This window comes from Hyaena hyaena, unplaced genomic scaffold (assembly GCF_003009895.1).
Source record: "Hyaena hyaena isolate Hyena2069 unplaced genomic scaffold, ASM300989v1 scaffold_404, whole genome shotgun sequence".
In the NCBI taxonomy this organism is placed as follows: Eukaryota; Metazoa; Chordata; class Mammalia; order Carnivora; family Hyaenidae; genus Hyaena; species Hyaena hyaena.
Window position 1 is genome coordinate 1,334,050 of NW_024081036.1, and position 19,301 is coordinate 1,353,350.

General features: G+C 38.8%; 1 protein-coding gene across 1 annotated transcript in view; it reads right to left on the minus strand.

The window, feature by feature from the left end:
• DOK6 (docking protein 6) overlaps positions 1 to 19,301 on the minus strand; it is a 370,759-nt gene that overhangs the window by 75,011 nt on the left and 276,447 nt on the right. The window contains exon 6 of the mRNA XM_039251938.1: positions 8,088 to 8,226. Coding sequence (XP_039107869.1) covers positions 8,088 to 8,226 — 139 coding nt within the window. The remainder of the gene's footprint in view (positions 1 to 8,087; positions 8,227 to 19,301) is intronic.

The following is a 19,301-nucleotide window of genomic DNA, read 5'->3' on the forward strand; positions in this document are numbered from 1 at the left end:
TTTAAACCTGAACCAAAATGTATGTCATTATTATATGTTTTAAACCGTGTACTGACCAAAGTACTTTCATAGAATGTAAAAAAGCGGAGCTTTCGAATCAGAAAGCTATTACAGACGTATACATCAGTACTTTAGACATCATTCTTATCTGTAACCAGCAATGCCTTTAAGAATATATCTATTATTTACTTATCTATTAATTATCTATCAATCTAGTATTTGTATGGAGATGCATTTATGGGGCTACTCTCTGAATATACGAAACACGATGACTCCATATTGAAACACTAGATTTCATTTGTAAATAAAATGCTCACTGTCTTGATTTTGAAATCTCTAAATATCTAGAGACTGCATTAAGGTTTATAGAATTAATTTCCAATGTCTGCACAAAACGAAAGTTGGGATGAACTTTTAACAGTGGTTATAAAATTTTACCCACTTAAAAATAAAGCTCAGTTTTTTTTTCTGTTGCCACCCACTTAAGGAGTTAGCTAGTACCTGCGCTTTCACTACAGACCAGCTGGTATTCTCACGGTCTGAGCAGCTATTATTTTTGCTCCTTCCTCACCTCTTTTATGAAAAGGCAACTAAGACACAGTAAGTACCTTATACGAGGTCACACAGCTTTCTTTCTCTACAGTCTCCCCGGTTAGCCACATCAGTTTGGTGGATTCTGGTTTGCCCAATACTGGCCCATGTTTTTTTCTTGCCATTTTATGCAAAGAAACGAGAGTCTGATTCTTTGTATTGTATGTGTATATGCATAATTTTATGTTTATACTCTGAGTCATCTTGATTGACCTTTGAAATCTATTGTTCTTCTTTAAGGAACTTGTTCTCATAATTGGCATGAGCAGATTGTATGCCCATGAATAAATAAGACTATCTGCATTAAAAAAAGAGAGAGAGAAAATCATTCTTATAAAGTTTCCTCATTATTCTTTGATTCTAGCAATACAAATAGCAAAATTGTTTTAACATGAAAATTGTCCTCTTTTATGTCAGCCAATCATTTTCCTCACATATTATCAACTCTAATCAAATTGATTATATATATATATGATGCATATATATGATGCATTTCCTGAACTGACATCCAGAGAAACTACAACACATTTTAAGAAAAAAAAAAGGTATAAATAAAATTTGCACTATTATAATTGTTATAGCACCACTTGCTAGAAAAATTACACACTGACCCCTCACCATTTCTATCTCATTTGTACCTTTATGCAGAAATGAGTATTTTTCTCTGTGTCTGTTTATTTAGAGGCTACATTTTAGTGTTTATAGTTAGTGTTCTGAGCACTGGAACAATAGTAAGTAAATGGATTAATTAGGATCACAGGTCCACTTTAGTTATCAACTATAATAATTTGTTCTAATTGGGCTTGTGTTGGTTCATTATAATCAGTATCTATCTATCAATCAGGAAAAGAAAATTTCACATGTATGCAAATGGTATTTTCCAGCAGGGAATCAGCCACTGTCAGTGATAATGAAGGCTCTTGTCTTATGATTAATAATTGATAAACTGAGCAATGGAATCATGAGTAGAACTTTGAAGAATGAATTTATTAGCAGAATCTTCGTATATATTACACGCAACTTGCAATCACAAATCTCACTTTTAAACGTTTCCTACAATTTCTTACACTTCAATGAATATAACTAGAAAAAGAAATTGCAAAAAGTGTTAATGTTTTCTGTGTGCTACTCATCAGAGTATTATGCTTCCAAATTCTTCAAATTTTTCCATGTAGGAAAACTAGTTATTTTTTTCACAGCAGACAGCGATTCCTGTAAAATGTGGTATGGAGAAGGCCTTCACTTAAAGGGGAACCAAACTGTCTAGGATGGAGCCCAGTCTTTGTCATTCCTTCACAAGTCATAAATGAATCCATGGTACTTATGGTTTTGAAAGTTTCATGTGCTTGAATGGAAGGATATTATTTGGCGACAGTTGGGAATAATGATGCCGTGTCTTCGCAGCCTTTCTTAAAACAAGTACTGCGGCATTTTACACACTCAAACTCGCCGTCAGTTGAAAGACAAAACACTGTTTGAGGTAGAACTGTGAAAGAATAGGTCTACCAATTAAACTCGAACTCCTATTTGACCTGAGAGATGTTGAAATGTGCAAAAAGACATGTGCATCTTGGAATTGATGGAATGTAAGAGTATTTCCTATTCACGCAACTATTTAGACAAAAAAATAATCATTTCAGGGGCTCGTGGTAGTCAACACTTGGGTAAGTTTTGTGATAAACCATAAGTCTAGGAGGCCAGATTCCTTAATTTCTCATGGCTGTTGGATTTACTTTCCCATGAAGTCAGCTTCAGTCTCTCAATCTCCCGGGCTCTGCACTCGGCCTTTCCCTGAGATGCCTTCATCCTTGGTAAGATGACATCACCCCAAAATTTCCATCAAAGATACCAAAACCACCCTGGGTCTTGTTCATATGGGTAGTGTAAGACCATGCTGCTCCATCAGAAATTTCTTTTCATCTGACTTTAGAAAAGGAAATAAGAGAACTTGTTTTTAAATGATTATTGTTCAAAGGGTTTATTATCTTGGATCAGTGAGGTTTTATAGTTTGTTAAGTGTGTGAGTTTAACTTGCTTTTATTCCTTATGTTTTTAGTGACAAGAGCATATGAAATGACAAATAATCGAGAAGGAAAACACTTTGTTTTCTAAGCATGAAGTTTTATGTAAGACTCTGTTATTCTTTTTTTCTATCCACCAGAGCTTAGGACGGCAGGACTGATGGCTTTGGACAGCAGCGCGTTCGGCCAGCCCTGTTCGTGTCGTTCGGAGTGTTCACGCAGTGTTGCTGTCTTGCTGGTATTTTAATAACACTGATGCTATTTGTCCTTAAACAACACAGAGCTCTTCTGGTGACCAGGTGGCAAAAATTACTGGAAACAGGAACATTCCAAACACTCTTTTTTAAAGGATACATTGTAATTCTGATTATGGAAGGCTGTTCTTCGACAAATAGACTTGTAAATTACTCACAATGTTGCAAGCTTAGAAGTTACTAATGGCAATGCCCCTTTCCTTTCACTTGCTCATTTTTCTAAGACATCAGGAAAAATCATTAAAAAAATTATTCATGTGTTCTCAGCTGCTCCTTACCTATGGGGATTTTATAATACACGCAAAGCTTATGAACACAGAAACCAAACTGAAAATAGGACTTCTTTTCATATTGTGTGTGTGTGTGTGTGTGTAACAGATCTATGAAAATAAAATTATTTCAGGGCATTTGAGGCCATGTCATCTTGGATGATTTTAGCCTCACCAGGCTGAATCACGAGGACACATCTGGGATGTGGTTTCTGATGAATGGCTTCTATCACAAAGACAAGAAAAACTCCCCTGATCATGTTGCACACGTGCAGGAGAGCACCTGTAAACGTGTTTAGTAATAGCATTCAGAGAACCTTGGTGGTTCTAAGAACAAGAAGGATCTCCGAGAAATGGAAACAAAGTGTAGATGTGCCATTTGCTTAAACCTCCAGCTTTAATCATTCCGTCAGGTATGTGAATCTTAGTGAATCTCTCAGAAATTGTTCTGGTTCGAAATTAGTACTGTGGCTCACACCTCCCACCACCCCCAAACCAGAACTGTCTTTCTGAAATAAAACTGCTTTGGGGTTAACAAGTAAAGAAACTATAGAAGATTGCTATCCCCTTCTATGATTATTTTCTGATTCCCACTTCTGTCCCACTTGGACAGAAGAGTGAGAAGCTGAAGGTCTACATCCATATGCAAAAGGGGTCTTCTTGCAGTGAAGAAATCATTCTTCATGCAGGCTTAACTCAGGGTCTCCTAGTAAGTTGGAAATCTAAGAAATCAGTAGGGGTCCACTGCCATGACCATACGAATGAGCTCAAGAGGTGTTTAAAGTAACGTTGATCAAAATTTTGTGCTGGCGTCATCTTATCAATCTGAGTAAGGCGTGGAAAATGTTCGCTATTTCAAGTAGTAAAAGCAATGAGACAATCTTACCAGGGCAGTATAAATTACTTCATCCCACAGACCTCTGGGTCACTTGAGAGAAAACTTTCTTGCTCTTCTCTTGTATCTTGTATTCCAAGCAACATTCTGAGCAGAGTAACCAGTCTACAGAGCTGTGAGTGGGTATTCAATGGCTAAACTGTACTTTAAAATTTCTTGGATTGGGTTAACAGTCATTAATTCCTTTGTTGCCTTTCTCAGTGAAGGAAATAAAAATATATATTTTTAATGTTTATTTATTTTTGAGAGACAGAGAGACGGAGCATGAGCCGGGGAGGGCCAGGGAGAGGGAGACACAGAATTCGAAGCAGGCTATAAGCTGTCAGCACAGAGCCTGACACAGGGCTGTGAGATCATAACCTGAGCCAAAGTCAGATGCTTAACCAACTGAGCCACCCAGGTGCTCCTAAATACAAATATTTTTAATAGCCTTACCAATTTAATGATTCTTGTTATCCAGTATTCTACAGTGCAAATGTACTGTTTTGTTCACAATGCTGGGAAATTTTTCTAGATATGAGATTTTTCAAACAAGAGCAGAAAGGCTGCCTAACTTAGATTATGGAGATAGGTCAAAACATGTTTATTCTTGTGTCCTCACCAAGAAGGTAATAAACAAGGGCAAAACTGAGGTTTTATACACGTGATGCCAAAAGATGGCATTGAATTCCCTCTGTTACAGCTAAGAAATGGTTGTTGAGACATTATTTCTCATTCGCATTTGTTTATCTATAGAACAGTAACACTGTTATATCATCTCTCTTTGAAAGGATGAAAATGAATGCATCCGTACCCTGAATAACAATGTCTGGGGCATCTACTGCTTATATAGCTCGTCAGCAATTTGATCTTGTAAAATCTCTTAAATCACGTTAGAAATATGTAAACATTTTCTACGTGCTCAATAATAAATCTCACATGGCCTATTTTTAGACTGAAAGCCAATGAGCAGTATCATCTTCTTATTTTGTAGTAGGTACATAACACATAAAGTGCATCATTTTTATAGGTTTTGGGGTACCTTTCCAACTCCCAGTTACACTTTTGCCTAGTTTATAGCACAAGCCTTCATTTACTTAATATAAGCAAATGAAGAGTTAGAGGGCATTTAAGTACCATTTCAGAGTTGTTGGAATTTCTTTTTTCAAAGAGATTTGTGCATATAGGGGCGCCTGCATGGCTCATCAGTTAAGCGATAGACTCTTGATTTCAGCTCAGGTCACGATCTTGCAGTTTGTGAGTTTGAACCTCCTGCGTCGGGCTCTGTGCTGAAAGTGCGGAGCCTGCTTGGGATTCTCTCTCTCCCCCTCTCTGTCCCTCCCCTGCTAGCATTGTCTCTATCTCTCTCAAAGTAAATAAATAAACAAACATTTAAAAAAAGAGAGAGATTTGTGCATGGTGAGGCAGTCTCTTAAAAGATAAAGTAAAAATGATGTCAGAGACCTAGACATCTTTACTTATGGGCCCAGAATTTGAGCAATCTGGGTAGTTGTTGAGTTGCGATAGCTTTGCCCTCTGAAATCACCAGCTGGGCTTACCTTGAAAAATGGACTAGATACGTACTAATCTTATTAGCATCAACCTTCAGAGAAAAGCATAGCTGTGCACCTGGTTTTGAAATTAAACCAAATGCTCCATTTACACGTGTGCACCAAATGTATGGAGTCTCTGATTTTGTGATTTCTAGAACTACTTAGTTTCTTTGGTGGAGCTGTGCTGAGCCTGCTATTTAACTCCTGTCCCTCTTTTCCTTCCATCTCCAAGCACCAAGGTCCGTGGTGCACCGCTCCAGCTGCACACGGCCCGAGATCTTACTAAGTGGACTGCTGCTCTCTAACCCCTTGACAGCAACTGCTTGGCTCTGGGGATCTGCGTCTCAGCTGCACAGGACATTAGTATGTTCATCACACATGACGGCATCAGTAGCAAATGTGAATTCAATTTTGTTTTGCAAATTTTTTGGCACAAGATCGTTAGACATACTTGAGAGGGATTGAAAGATATTATTTAGCTACAGTTGGGAAGAACAATTTAGTGTCTTCACAAACACTGCAAGTCGTATAATTATTCAAAATCACTCCTGCAGATGAATTGCTATTATAATAACGAAATGTTCATGACACTTGCCGTGTGCTAGGTCTGTTCTCAGCACTTTGCGGATTTTAATGGAGATACCTCGTAACAACCAAATAAGTAGATCCCTCATTTTACAGATGAGGGAAAATGAAACATTTGGAAGTTAAAAACCCAAGATGCCCGAGAAGGCACAGCCAGTGAGTGGTGAAATTGAGATGTGAACCCAGGACACATACTGAGTGCTCTCCTTGATAGCACACAGTAGGGGTGTGTGAAAGAGCTCTTGGAATTTCCTTCATGACAAGACAATCCAATGACTTTACTCAAGAGTGTTTTGTCTATTCAGAACAGCAATAAGTAAACAACTCTAAATGTTGAATGCAATTAGCTGTTAACTGTTAACTAATAGCAAGTGACATCACAACTGTTAATTCTGGTTGCAAGCATCAGATTCTGAAATAATTTGAAATCTGGTAGTTTTATTTTCTCAGTGATTTAAGCCACTGGAAAAATGTCACATTAATTAGGTAATTGTTACAATGGTTTAAATTGAACCCAAATCTTTCTACAAGACTAAGTGACACCAATGTCTTATTAATGCTTCTTCAATTAATTGTACAACCTTATTAACAATCCTACTAATGTTCAAGCCACTCATTCAACTTTGTGAGACCAAATGTCCCGTGTAAGCCTGGTTTTCACTTGTCACACTTAGGTATGAGGAAAGTTCTGTAAAGCCCTTACGAGATGGTGAGATAAAAATGTGTATGCAGCACTGAGAAAATTAGAAATGCATTAAGAATAACGTAAGATTAAAAAAAAAGAATAAAGTAAGATTATACATTAAATTACTTTTTTTGTTTTCTAATATTTAAAAGATAGTTTTCTATGTGTCAAAATGTTATGTACTGGAGAATTAAAAAATCAAAACAAGTATAATATTACATAAAGAACTCTGTAATCTTTAACCTGAAACAGAATTAGGAGTGCTCTTCTGGTGAGTGACACACTTATTTCCCAAAACTCTGTCTGCCAGGCCTCTCCTAAATGAAATTGAATGTATCTCTAAATCCTGAAGAAATAGAGAATCATCACCTCTTAAGATTATGGCCAATAATCATTCCATTGTTTGCTTTTCAGAGAAGTTAGTAGTAAAGCTTATAATTTTTTCTGTTACTTGTAAGGTTTACTATTTCAGATTCTTTACCAAATTATTTCTTTACTTATTTTCTTTTTTTGTATTTTTGAGAGACAGAGAGAGACAGAGCAAGCAGGGGAGGGTCAGAGAGAGAGGGAAGTACAGAATTCAAAGACAGGCTCCAGGCTCTGAGCTAGCTGTCAGCACAGAGCCCGACGCGGGGCTCAAACCCACAAACCGTGAGATCGTGACCTGAGCCGAAGTCGGATGCTTAACCCACTCAGCCACCCAGGTGCCCCATCCACCAAATTATTTCTTAGCTTGGCCTCAAAGCTGTAGTATGATTCCAGAGCATGATAACAGACAAATCATTCTGTTGGTAAACAGTATAAACTCCTGCAAATATTTTATTATTGGCTCTGAAACGTACAGAAAGAGCTAGAAGTTTCAGAGAATCCAGGACAAATATAAAGACAAAAAGAGAGTGGAATCCTTTCTGGTAGTAACTTAATTTTCCTGGTTATTTCGGGCCCATATCTGAATCTCTAATTGTCCAACTGTATGCAGTGATAAGCAGACAGCATTCTCTATGCACCGCACCTCTCTTTGGGAGATGCACGGAGTGTAGAACTCCCTGCTAGTGGCCACAAATAACTCCTTTTTTGGCCACATGCTGAATGGCGCATTAGTGGGAGGAGATTTGGTAGCTGGGGCGAGCTCTCGGGCTGGGGGCGGGGTGGACGGAGGGGTGCTGATGTGAATGGGCCCACATAGACACGATGTGCATTAGACCTCAGCGACATTCATTCCCAAACAGTTAGGTTCCCGAGGAAGGGGCCTTACCCGGGCTTTCTGCTCCATTTCTAGCATTAATCTCTCATGTTGCTCAGCTATGGCCAGTGTCGCAGAATGGACCTTCTGGTAGATCATTTCTCCTTCCCTTGTTTGAAAAGTGAATAGTCCTTCTCCTGTGTCACACATTCTGTGAGAACAGAGATAGGGAAAGAGATGGGTCTTCACAGGTTCAAGTGCATTACAGTTTTCCATGTAAAGGATGCCCTTGCCCTGTGTTACCCTCCTCCTTGACCAAACCAACCAACCAACAAGCACATCTTTAAATAGTATATGAGATGGAACGGAGGGTAAAAACTCATGTCTATTGGGATTTTTAAGGATGAAGTGTTCACCACATGCACAGAAGCAGATACCAATGGTTTCAGTTACTGAAGTCCATCTCTTACCACCTCCTACTAATAAAAGCAAGTAGTCATTTTCTTTAAGGCTTTCCACATCTGTGCTATCATCACACTATTTCCAAGATGTGATGGCTCTCAAAATTTAAAGACCTTAAGAAAAATCTGTAGTTTTATACTCGCTGTGGGAGAAGCCAAAAAGACCATTCATTTTATAGTTTATGGATTTGCATACATAGGCTGAAGCTGTTATTTAAACCAAGTAACTGTTAAGTAAATCTTTGCATCTTAAGAAACAACACGGCATAAAGAAGACCCTATTTAGGTATGAGAATATCTGGTATAAATTTTGACTTTGCCACTTACCAGCAGTGTGACCTTGGGCAAGTTAAATAACTTGCCTCTTACCTCCTTTCCACAGCTCTAACATAGGAAAAAGAATAGAGCTCATCTCATAAGATCCTTATGATAGTTGGAGGACTAATCTAAATATCCACTGTAGAGAAATGAGTGGTGTAATTTTAGTATTTTTATCTGATGGACTATTATACAGCAATTACTATGTCATTTCTGAGAGGATATAGCAACATTACAAATTCTTATTAAGTACACTCATGAGGGAAAAATCAGAATAAAAATTTTTCAATCACTTAATTATAATTACCTTTTTAAAACATAACTTTATTGGAATAAAACCACTGATATTTTATTAAAGCAATAGGATTACAGGTGAATTTTATTAACAGATACCAATTCTAAAACGAAAAATATTTCTAATTAATATTTTAAGCTGGCTTTGAAAAATAATTGGAGGCCTTCAAAAAGGCCCACTCAATATCCATATGATGTTACTACTGAGATATGGTGTATTAGCTGGATTGCTGTGTCGTTGGTTGGTTTTCAGATTACAACATCAAAAGATTTGCACGAGACATTCTTGAGGCCAAACTCTGTCTTCTAGCACCACGAAGATTTTGGATTCTTCCCTATGATTCCCCAAGGAGTTTTCAGTAGAAAAGAAATGTCTCAAGAGGCTTCAGACATTACAGAGGCTGCGAATGCCAACCCTCAGGGCCCCATAGAGCCAGCACTTAGCTTCTGTGAAAAAGATCTTAATAAAATTCACACAGCGTGAAATGGAAAGTCTGGGGGGAAAATGAAGCATTTTCACAAAGTGAAACAAATGAGCTTTCTTTGTTGATTCAGAGGAGTATACCAGCCCGACAGCCGGAGCAGGGCAACGACCCACAAGCAGTGAGCACAGCCTGTGGGAGGGGGAGTTCTGTTCCTTGTCATCTGAAAAGCACTGCTCAGTAGCCATCGGAAATGAGATAATGAAGACACACACTGTCATCTCCTCCTCAGTCACCGAGATGCAAAGGTCTATCACTTACCCACTTCCTGGGACTTAACTGCCCAGTAAGAGGGTTTGAAAGCTTGCAGAAGTTTTTCTCCAGCCTCTGAGATACAGGCTCATGAACCTTCAGCCTTTGATCAGCAAACAAGGAATTAAAACACGTTCGCATTAAAAAGTGAAGACATTTTAGGTAAAAGGTGTTCCTTCTTCAACATAGGTATCTAGAATTAGCTCCTACTTTTGGCTTTCATCTTCAGTATTGGAATTAAACAGATTATTGTTTATCCCTGGTTATTGTTTAGAACATGTTCTCCTGGGACTGGTAAGACACAGATATGGATGGAGATTTGTTTTTCTTATGTGTCTGGATAGTTTGGTGGCAGCAAGCCAGTCCTGGAGGAGATGAGGTGGGAGATGAAGTCCTTTTGCTGGCTACTGCCTGGCTGGGGAACGTGTGGTCCGCAGACCGCAGCACTGGCCTCACTGGGAACCTGTCCGGGCCACTGGATCAGAACCTGCATGTCACAGTATTCCAGGTGACTCCTATGGACAGTACAGCCGGGGAGCACTGGCCTACAGAACGCCTTCTACAGGTCACGTGGGACCCAAATGAGAACAATTTAGAAGCCATGTTTATTTGTGCAGCTTCAGACAGTGACATATGAGACTGAAGTTCAGAAAGGAGGCGCCATGATGTAAAGACAGAAAACCTGAAAGAATTGTTTCTTTAACTTGGGAAGAGCTAATACAGAGGCGCTCCATGCATTTGAGTATCTAACACATTCATCAATTGCGTTTATTTGGAGAAACAGTGAAAATATGGGCAGTGTATATTTGTCTTGACTCCAGACTGATTATGATTGAAATTTATAGACAATCACGACTGTTAAGCTCTCTTTATAGTTAACAAGGTATTTTCACAAAATTAATACCTTTTCTTATCTAAAACTGAATGTTAAGGAATATCATCTCTAAGATCCCTTTCAGCTTTAAAGAACAATTTTAAAATTCTAAGAGTGGCTTACACATCAATTTCCAGGGTGTTTTTTTTTTTTTTGACATTGTGACACATGGGATATTATAATAGTATAGAATCCAAAAGTCTAAGAGCACAAATCTCAACCATCGTGTCATTGCCTGTCATGTTCATTTACCACACATTTACCAAGTAGGTACTGTAAGCCAGGCACTTTCCTGAGTCTGAAGATGAACAGGATGGGGACACATACACGGCCCATCGTCTCTGAGGCTCTATGAATAGTGAGAAGATAAGTATCGTTGGAGGAGGATTACTAGGTTCTAGCAGGGAGCATTTTACCAAATTAGTCCTCATGTATCAAATGGAGGTTGGGCCGCCTGGGTGGCTCCGTTGGTTAAGTGTCTGACTCTTGATTTCGGCTCAGGTCATGATCTCACGGTTCATGGGTTTGAGCCCCCGGTTGGGCTCTGTGCTGACAGTGCACAGCCTCCTTGGGATTCTCTCTCTCCCTCTCTCTCTGCCCCTCCTGGCCTTCTCTCTTTCTCTCTCAAAATAAATAAATAAACTTAAAAAAAAATAAAATGGGGGCAACAAGACTTGGTCACAAGACTGTTTCTATTTGTCTTTTGATTAAATTGGGTGCTGCGTGTGACAGTGTTAGGGCATGGGACAGTGTCAGAAAGAAATTAGTTCAGCAGACCTGGGTTCCCCAAACCCTGCACAGTCCAAAGAAAGGCTGTGTCTGGGTGGTTCCTTGGCCAGTTTCTGGACTGTAATCTCTGAACCTCTGGAATATTCAGCCTGATAAGAGTGAATTTCTGTGGGCCCACAGCCTTGGGCAAAGCTGTAGCACTTTGGCCGGATGAGCTCATCTTAATAATGTGTGTTTTGCTCTGGGGGAGGCTGGAGTCTGAGCAGCTGGTGTCGAACCTGTGGACTCTGACTGCCCGTAGGTCGGATCCTCAGCAAAACCCTTGACCCAAGGCTTGCGATAGCTTCCTGCTTAACACCCCCACCTGTGTCTTTTCCCCCGTCCTCGTGGGGCAATCAGGTGGCCCTGAGAGGGCGCCCCGGAAGCCCGGCCCGCTCCATCCTGGCCCTCCGCCCTTCGCTGGTTTTAATCTGCACTTTCACTGCAGTCACCACAGCTGTGAGTAGCGGCGATTTTTTTCTGAGTCCTGGGTCTTTCTAGAGAAACGCCGAGCTTGAGGGGGGTGGTGGGACCCCTCCACTCAAGGCAGCCAGCAGGCGTCAGATTGTCAATAGGGTTTGATGCAGGAAGAGTCTAAGAAAATCCTAGAATTTTCTCTCAATGGCCCATCTTGAAATTCCATTTATCCTTTCCTTCTTTAACCCATCTCACCACTCACGTCCAGAATCATTCGAAATAAGGCTACTCCGGGTCTAGCCTCTGTCATGTTCCAATAAATAAGGACCCCGCAGAGCTCATGGGAATGTCTGTGTTCACAGGAAACAGGACTCTATGAGGTGCTCTGCTATGGAAATATTCTCTTAATACCCTTCAAGGGGGGAAACGGCCCTAATCGCGAGAAGCCTAGAGGCAACTGCATGTGAGAACAAGCCCTTACCTTGTAAGCTATTCGATGCCTGCCCTCTTTTTCTGCCTTTAAGTCTCAAAGTTAAGTCTTTATGAAGGGGTGGTTTCAAAATCCCAGCCCTTTTCCAGATGACAAACAAAAGAAATTCACCAAAACTTATGGAAACACTTTATTATTTTTTTTATTATTCTTTTTTAATGTTTATTTATTTTTGAGAGGGAGAGAGTGAGACAGAGCACGAACAGGGGAGGATCAGAGACCAAAGGAGTCACAGAATCCAAAGCAGGCTTGGTGCTCTGAGCTGTCAGCACAGAACCCGGCGCGGGGCTAGAACTCATGGACTATGAGATCATGACCTGAGCTGAAGTCAGACTGAATCACCAGGCACCCCAACACATTACTTTTAAAAACTGAACCCAGATACTTTAAAATACTTATCTGTGGGTCTCTAGATAAAATTTCACTACAGATGAATCTGTAGACGTCTGGCAATGTTGCCCATTTTCGAGGCTGTACGACTCTGTTCTCACTGTAAATTGCGCAGTACTGTTGACATATTTCATGACCAGATATTTACCCTCTGTACACACAAAAATTTTAAACATTCAGTAATGGAGAAGAGCAAGAACCCTTTCCTGAAAACCCTATGGTGTATCTATTCAGTATTTAAAATTTAATGTTTAATTACAGAAAGTAATGAAATTCTTCAAAGCACAGCTTTTCTGAAGAGTGGTTAAAACCAATTAACACTTTTATTCCATTAGCAGTTTAATCTTTATTGTCATTTAACAATGCTAGCATTGGGCTTTTCTTTTAGCAGCTACGAAAAGGCTGAAGTTTCTCTCTACGAGCTCTGGTGAGTCGGACTTGGATCTGTGGTAAGAAATTGCAAGCAAAATGCACAGACAAAAGCAAGTCCAGATATGGACCCAATTCATATGAGAGGTAAATACGTGATGAACGTGTTATCTCAGGTCTGTAGGGAAAGCTGGACTTTCCAATAAACCGTGTTTGGACACTAATCATGAGGAAAAATGTTGGGTCCATGTTTTTGCCTCCACTGATACAAGGTGTAGAGGAAGCAAGGGAAAAAATTAGTAAAAGAAAATAGGGAAGAATTCCTATATAAACTCAGAAGAAGGTAGGAGTATCAAGCTATGATCCAAGCCAGAAGGTGACAGAAGAAAAAAAATGAATCAGCCTGAAAAAAACTTTTTATTTTTTGTTTTAATGTTTAGTTATTTTTTGAGAGAGACAGAAAGACAGAGCATGAGCAGGGGAGGAGCAGAGAGAGAGGGAGACACAGAATGTGAAACAGGCTCCAGGCTCTGAGCTGTTAGCACAGAGCCCGACGTGGGGCTCAGAGTCACGAACCGCAAGATCATGACCTGAGCTGAAGTCGGACCTTTAACCGACTGAGCCACCCGGATGCCCCAAAAAAACTTTTTCAAAAAATAAAAAAATTATATCAGCGGGCAAATAAAATCTAGGAAATTATTTGAAATGTACAATACTTGATAACTTCTCATCCAGAAAGAAAGTATGTAATCTCAGTACTTTTTTCTGAGGGTTGTTTTAGCATTAAATGCATTAATATGTGTAAATCTTAAAAACAGTGTCCGTGAGTTACTGTTACTCCTTAAGTAGTAATGTTATTTTCACTATTACTACCAAATACCAAAATAGACACCTAAAACATAGGTATAAATTAAAAAAAAAAAAGGGTGACAGTAATATGTACAGGGCACTAAACATTTTGTAAGAGAAAGCATGTGTGGGAAGAATTCATATACATCTTTGCTTGCATACACGTGAAACCCTGGATGAATGCACAAGAGAGTAACTGTGCTATTTGCTGGGGGTGAAGTGCACACAATCAATGGATATTTTTTTCTATGGATACTTCTTGACGTAAACAGCCAAATCAAAGAAAGTAGTGCCTCTAATTTATTAACTGAATTTATTTAATGAAAACTAAATTAACATTAAATTTTAAAGCAAGGGTCAGAGGACTCTCACAGGGTTTTTGTAAAGATGTAGTGTTTATAATGTGCCCAGCTCAGTCTCTGTCACATAGCAAATGCACATTTACTGTTAAACTTACAAAGTACTATACCGATCATTAGGGGCTTCCCTTACAATTTAAACACACACACACACACACACACATGCACACACACACACACATGCACACACACACACACACACACAATCTCTTTTCACTGTAGCACAGACATCTAGATCTAATTTTCAAGACAACCAGGTTGCTGAGTTCTGGTATGAAATGAATTGAAAGAACAGCAACAGCCATAGCTACGGTGAGAATCATAGTAGTTAGCACTCAGTGAGCACCAACTCGGGCAGGGCTTGGTGTTAAACACAGCATGTGCATTGCCTCATTGAGCCTCACCATCTCCAAGGATCTCACTGCTTCCCATGACAGAAAACACCATCCTAAGGAGGCGAGAGAATCTGCCCCAGGTCGCTGAAATGTAAGTGGCAGAGCTGTGGTCTGAACCTACCCCTGTGGTTCTGGAGGGAAGGTTGTTTTCACCAAGCCAGATTTTGTTCATCCAAGATGAGAAGCAGAAAAGTGTGCATAAGTCTTAAATTATGGAAATTTCTGCAGCTGGAGAGAAAGAGAGAGCTCGGAATAGAGCTTAGGGTAAAACATTCTGAAGGTGCTCTCTCCCTGTTTGCCACTGTTCCTTTTCTGTCAACTCAGGTTCCCAAGAGTATGTCTCAACAGTGCTCCAGTAGAATGCATGTTAAGGTAAATCAGTCAATTAATCGATAAAATGGCTGAAGTGCAATCAAACCCTCTCTGCACTCCCAACTTCACGTCAAGTCCTTTGTAAGGAGGAAGAGATGCTAGAACATTTGCCGTCCCCTCTGCCTCTTGACTGGATGATTGGCCGGCTACACACAATGAATGCATATGGTGGCTGTTGGTTGATTTCACTGCGGGAGCCTTAGGGATACAATACTTTCCCTTAAGCAAGTTGAGATACCCAAGCCTGCAAGGAGATCTTGATTTTAGTCCAGAATCTGCTGAAAATTAGCATAGTGAAACACCATTTTGATACTTAATAAAAGTAAGTTTTTTAATTTATTTAATTTTTGAAGTTTGTTTATATCTACTTTGATAGAGACAAAGAGTGCAAGAGGGAGAGAGGCAGGGAGAGAGGTGGAATACCAAGCAGCCTCTTCACTGTCAGTACAGAACCCAGTCAGGGGCTTGAACTCACAAACCGTGAGATTATGACCTGAGCCAAAATCAAGAGTCAGATGCTTAAGTGACTGAGCTACCCAGGTCCCCAAAACTAAGTTTTTTTTAAAAATTAAAGAATTGATATAAATGATCTCTAAGGCATAGATTTGTTAGAAAATTCTTTACGTTTTCCACTTGTGATGGTGGCTTCTCAATCACATTAATCAAAATGTCTCCCTCATTTCACATATTTTCAAAGTTTTAATTTTATTCCATTCTGTTTACTTTTTTTTACTTTGGGATTTTCTCGTTTGGTTTCTCAACACAATGCAGAAGTCAGTCGAGTGTCCCTGAAATTCTGGCTTTAGCAAATCCCTGAAAAGAGATACATATAAGACATCCCTCTATGCCCCTTCCCTTCTGCCTCAAAAATTTAGGACTGAACAATCTACCACACAAAGACAATCATAGTTGCTACCATTATCATTATTATATTGTTACATGTTTATGAAGGTTTAGGGAAAAATTTTTAGAAGATTTACAGCTAATTTTATATTTACCCTATACATATATCTCCTGATGGCTTTAGTGTGGAAGTTTAACATCCTTAACCCCCAAGCATCAATGACAAAAAGCATCCGATGCATTCCCATATACTTTGTTGACTGAAATGACTTGAAAATGATCAATATGATGGCTACCTGATAAGTATTGATTTTGTAGCCCCTGATAGTAAAAAATAAAGCAAAATAAAATATAGAAGAGAATTTTTTTTAAAGAACAATCCCATGGCATTAGCATATTCTGAAGGGAATAGACCAATGTGTCACTTGCTCTATTTTAAAACCCTTTCAATAAGGCTCTGTGTATCATATGAAGCAGCTACCAACATATACTCAAACCTATTTGTCTGGGTAAGAGCTAATAACAAAACAAGTCAAGTGAAACTTAAATTCTGTCATTTAGAAATTATACTTCCCTTTTAAAGTGAATTTGACTGCCAAGTTATGGTTGGGAAATTTTTGCAGTGTAACATGCAAGTTACTAATATCTATTCACTGAATTAGAAGAGTTATATTTTTTTTCACCATTTTGAGAGGTACCTAAAAATGAGATCATTATATTCACTCAGAGCAAAAAAGCCTGCAATCAGGGTTTACAAATTACATTTTTATTCTCTTTTTGCTCCAAACATACTTAATGGAGGTAACTTTTAAATCAAATGAAAGATAATTCAGTGTCTCAAGTGGCCACAGAGGAAAGTGTTTAAACCAGATAGCCAAAATAGAAGACAAATTCAAGACTATATCTGGTTTTATACTGAGTGTGTCTTCCCTTTTCTTCTTAGGTTATTTTTGTTCATTCATTGACATTTTTTTTTTGGACATCAATCAACCATATGCCAGGAACTTTATTACCTTTTGGACAATATTTTTAAAAAGCATATTTAAAAAAAAGATATGAGTAAATAATAAATATTAATTCAGGACTGCATTTACTCTCATAATATGTATATATTTACCTTTTCATTTAAAAATGCAGCAAATGAGTAGGTAATTAAATGAAATACATAATATAATAACACATTTTGGAGACTAAGAGCTAGTGAATTGGTTATCTTCATTGCGTTAAAATTTTCTCTAGAGGTTTTTAGTTGACAGATCACTGGTAGAGTACAATTTTTAGTCTTTTGTTGCCTTTATCAAAACAAGCCATTCAGTAAAATGATAGTCATTCTAATATACCAAGGGCAAATGCTGATTGGTATTACAAAAGATGTTGCATATACTTAAGTTACAGCTTTTTCACTTGTTTTGAAACAGAAATTAAAATTTAATGTTGTAGTGAAAATGTGAATTTACTTAAATTTCAAAAATTGAAGAATTTCAAATGTAACTACCTAGATTTTTTTATAATGTCAAATGTCATCATTACAACTTAATAAATCTTAAACCTTAATTTTAATTTATCTGGAGGGAGGGAGAGAGAGAGAGAGAGAGAGAGAGAGAATGAGAGGCTCAAGCAGGCTCCATTCTGTCCTCACAGAGCCCGATGTGGGGCTCAAACTCATGAACTTTGAGATCATGACCTGAGCTGAAATCAAGAGTCAAATATTTAACTGACTGAACCATCCAGACACCCTCAACCCTTAAGTTTTAAGTCACATTTAAACTTTAAGGTGAATTTCTTTAAAAATCTGAACTGGGAATATAGTCAGTGCTATTGTAATAGTGTTGTATGGTGACAGATGGCAACTACATTTGTGGTGAGTACAGCAAAATCTAGAAAGATGTTGAAATACTAAGTTGTACACCTGAAATTAATGTACCATTGTGTGTCAACTATACTCAAGTAAAAAAATTAAAATAAAAAATAAACAAAAACATGAATTGAAAAATATGGTGAACAGATAATTTGAATCATCTTTAAAGTAGAAGCTAAGAAATAGAGCCAGTATTTCCCAGAACATAAATACTTTTATGTATTCCCTTGGTATCTTTGGCCTTCTTAGGTATAAGAGTTGGGTGCTCATCAAGGTTCAGACTGATGTATTCTAGTCAAGAACTGACCAAACATCTCTGTGTTTCCCCTGATAAATCAGGTAAAAACTTGTATTATAGCACTTCTAACATCTTACCACTTATAATTTTACATGTCTTTTTCCCAACTAGACTCTTAATACAAGACATGAAATGAAAGAAAATCACATTCACTCAAAAATCTTAAAAATCTAGGGGCGCCTGGGTGGCTTAGTCGGTTGGGCGTCCGACTTTCGCTTGGGTCATGATCTCGCGGTTCGTGGGTTCGAGCCCCGCGTCGGGCTCTGTGCTGACTGTCAGCTCAGAGCCTGGAGCCTATTTCAGAGTCTGTATCTCCCTCTCTCTCTGACCCTCCCCTGCTCACGCTGTCTCTCTCTCTCTCTCCTAGAAATAAATATTTAAAAAAAAATCTTAAAAATCTAGAGACAAAGAGAATAATAATTTCTTTTACTGTTGGAATAGGTTTTCCATTTCTACCCCCAAAGATCCACCTTTAGCTCCAATCTACCTCAAATGTTTTCTAGATTCTGACATACATCAAGTCATAGAACAAAGCAAACAACAAAAGAGATACTGAGGGGCACCTGGGTGGCTTAGTGAATTGAACATCCCACTCTCGATTTCATCTCAGGTCATGATCCCAGGGTCGTGGGATCAAGCCTCTCGTTAAGCTCCATGCTGAGTGTGGAGCCTACTTAGGATTCTCTTCCTCTCCCTTTGCCCCTCTCCCCAACTCATGGTTTCCCTCTAAGGAAAAAAAGGGGGGGGGGAGATACTGATATTGAAGAGTCTAAAAAAGAGATAAAGGAATGGAAGTTCCATAAATGAAAAAAAAAATACTACTTATCCTATTCTTACCCAACTTTGGTTCTCAGTATTCCTGTTTTTAAAGTTAGAAGGTTTGGCCATATGATTCATACGGTCTCTTTCAAATGCAGAAAAAGTTCCTAACTAAGGAACTAAGGGGGTGGTTTCTTTAAATTCCCTCTAGTAATAGCTGTGTTTCAAGAGGTGGTTAATACCATTAAAATGTGATTTATTATGTTGTGTTTCTTCACTATTGACTTGGGCACTTTTACTTTTCCTGCTTTGTAGCTTCAGTGTAAGGGTTAATGGAGGTGAATGGAGCCATCTTACTGCCCAGGTGTTCATAAACCAAAAGGGCAGGGTCTCCAGCAGAAGCCTGCACGTCATACCAAGGTTCATTTATGTCCACCT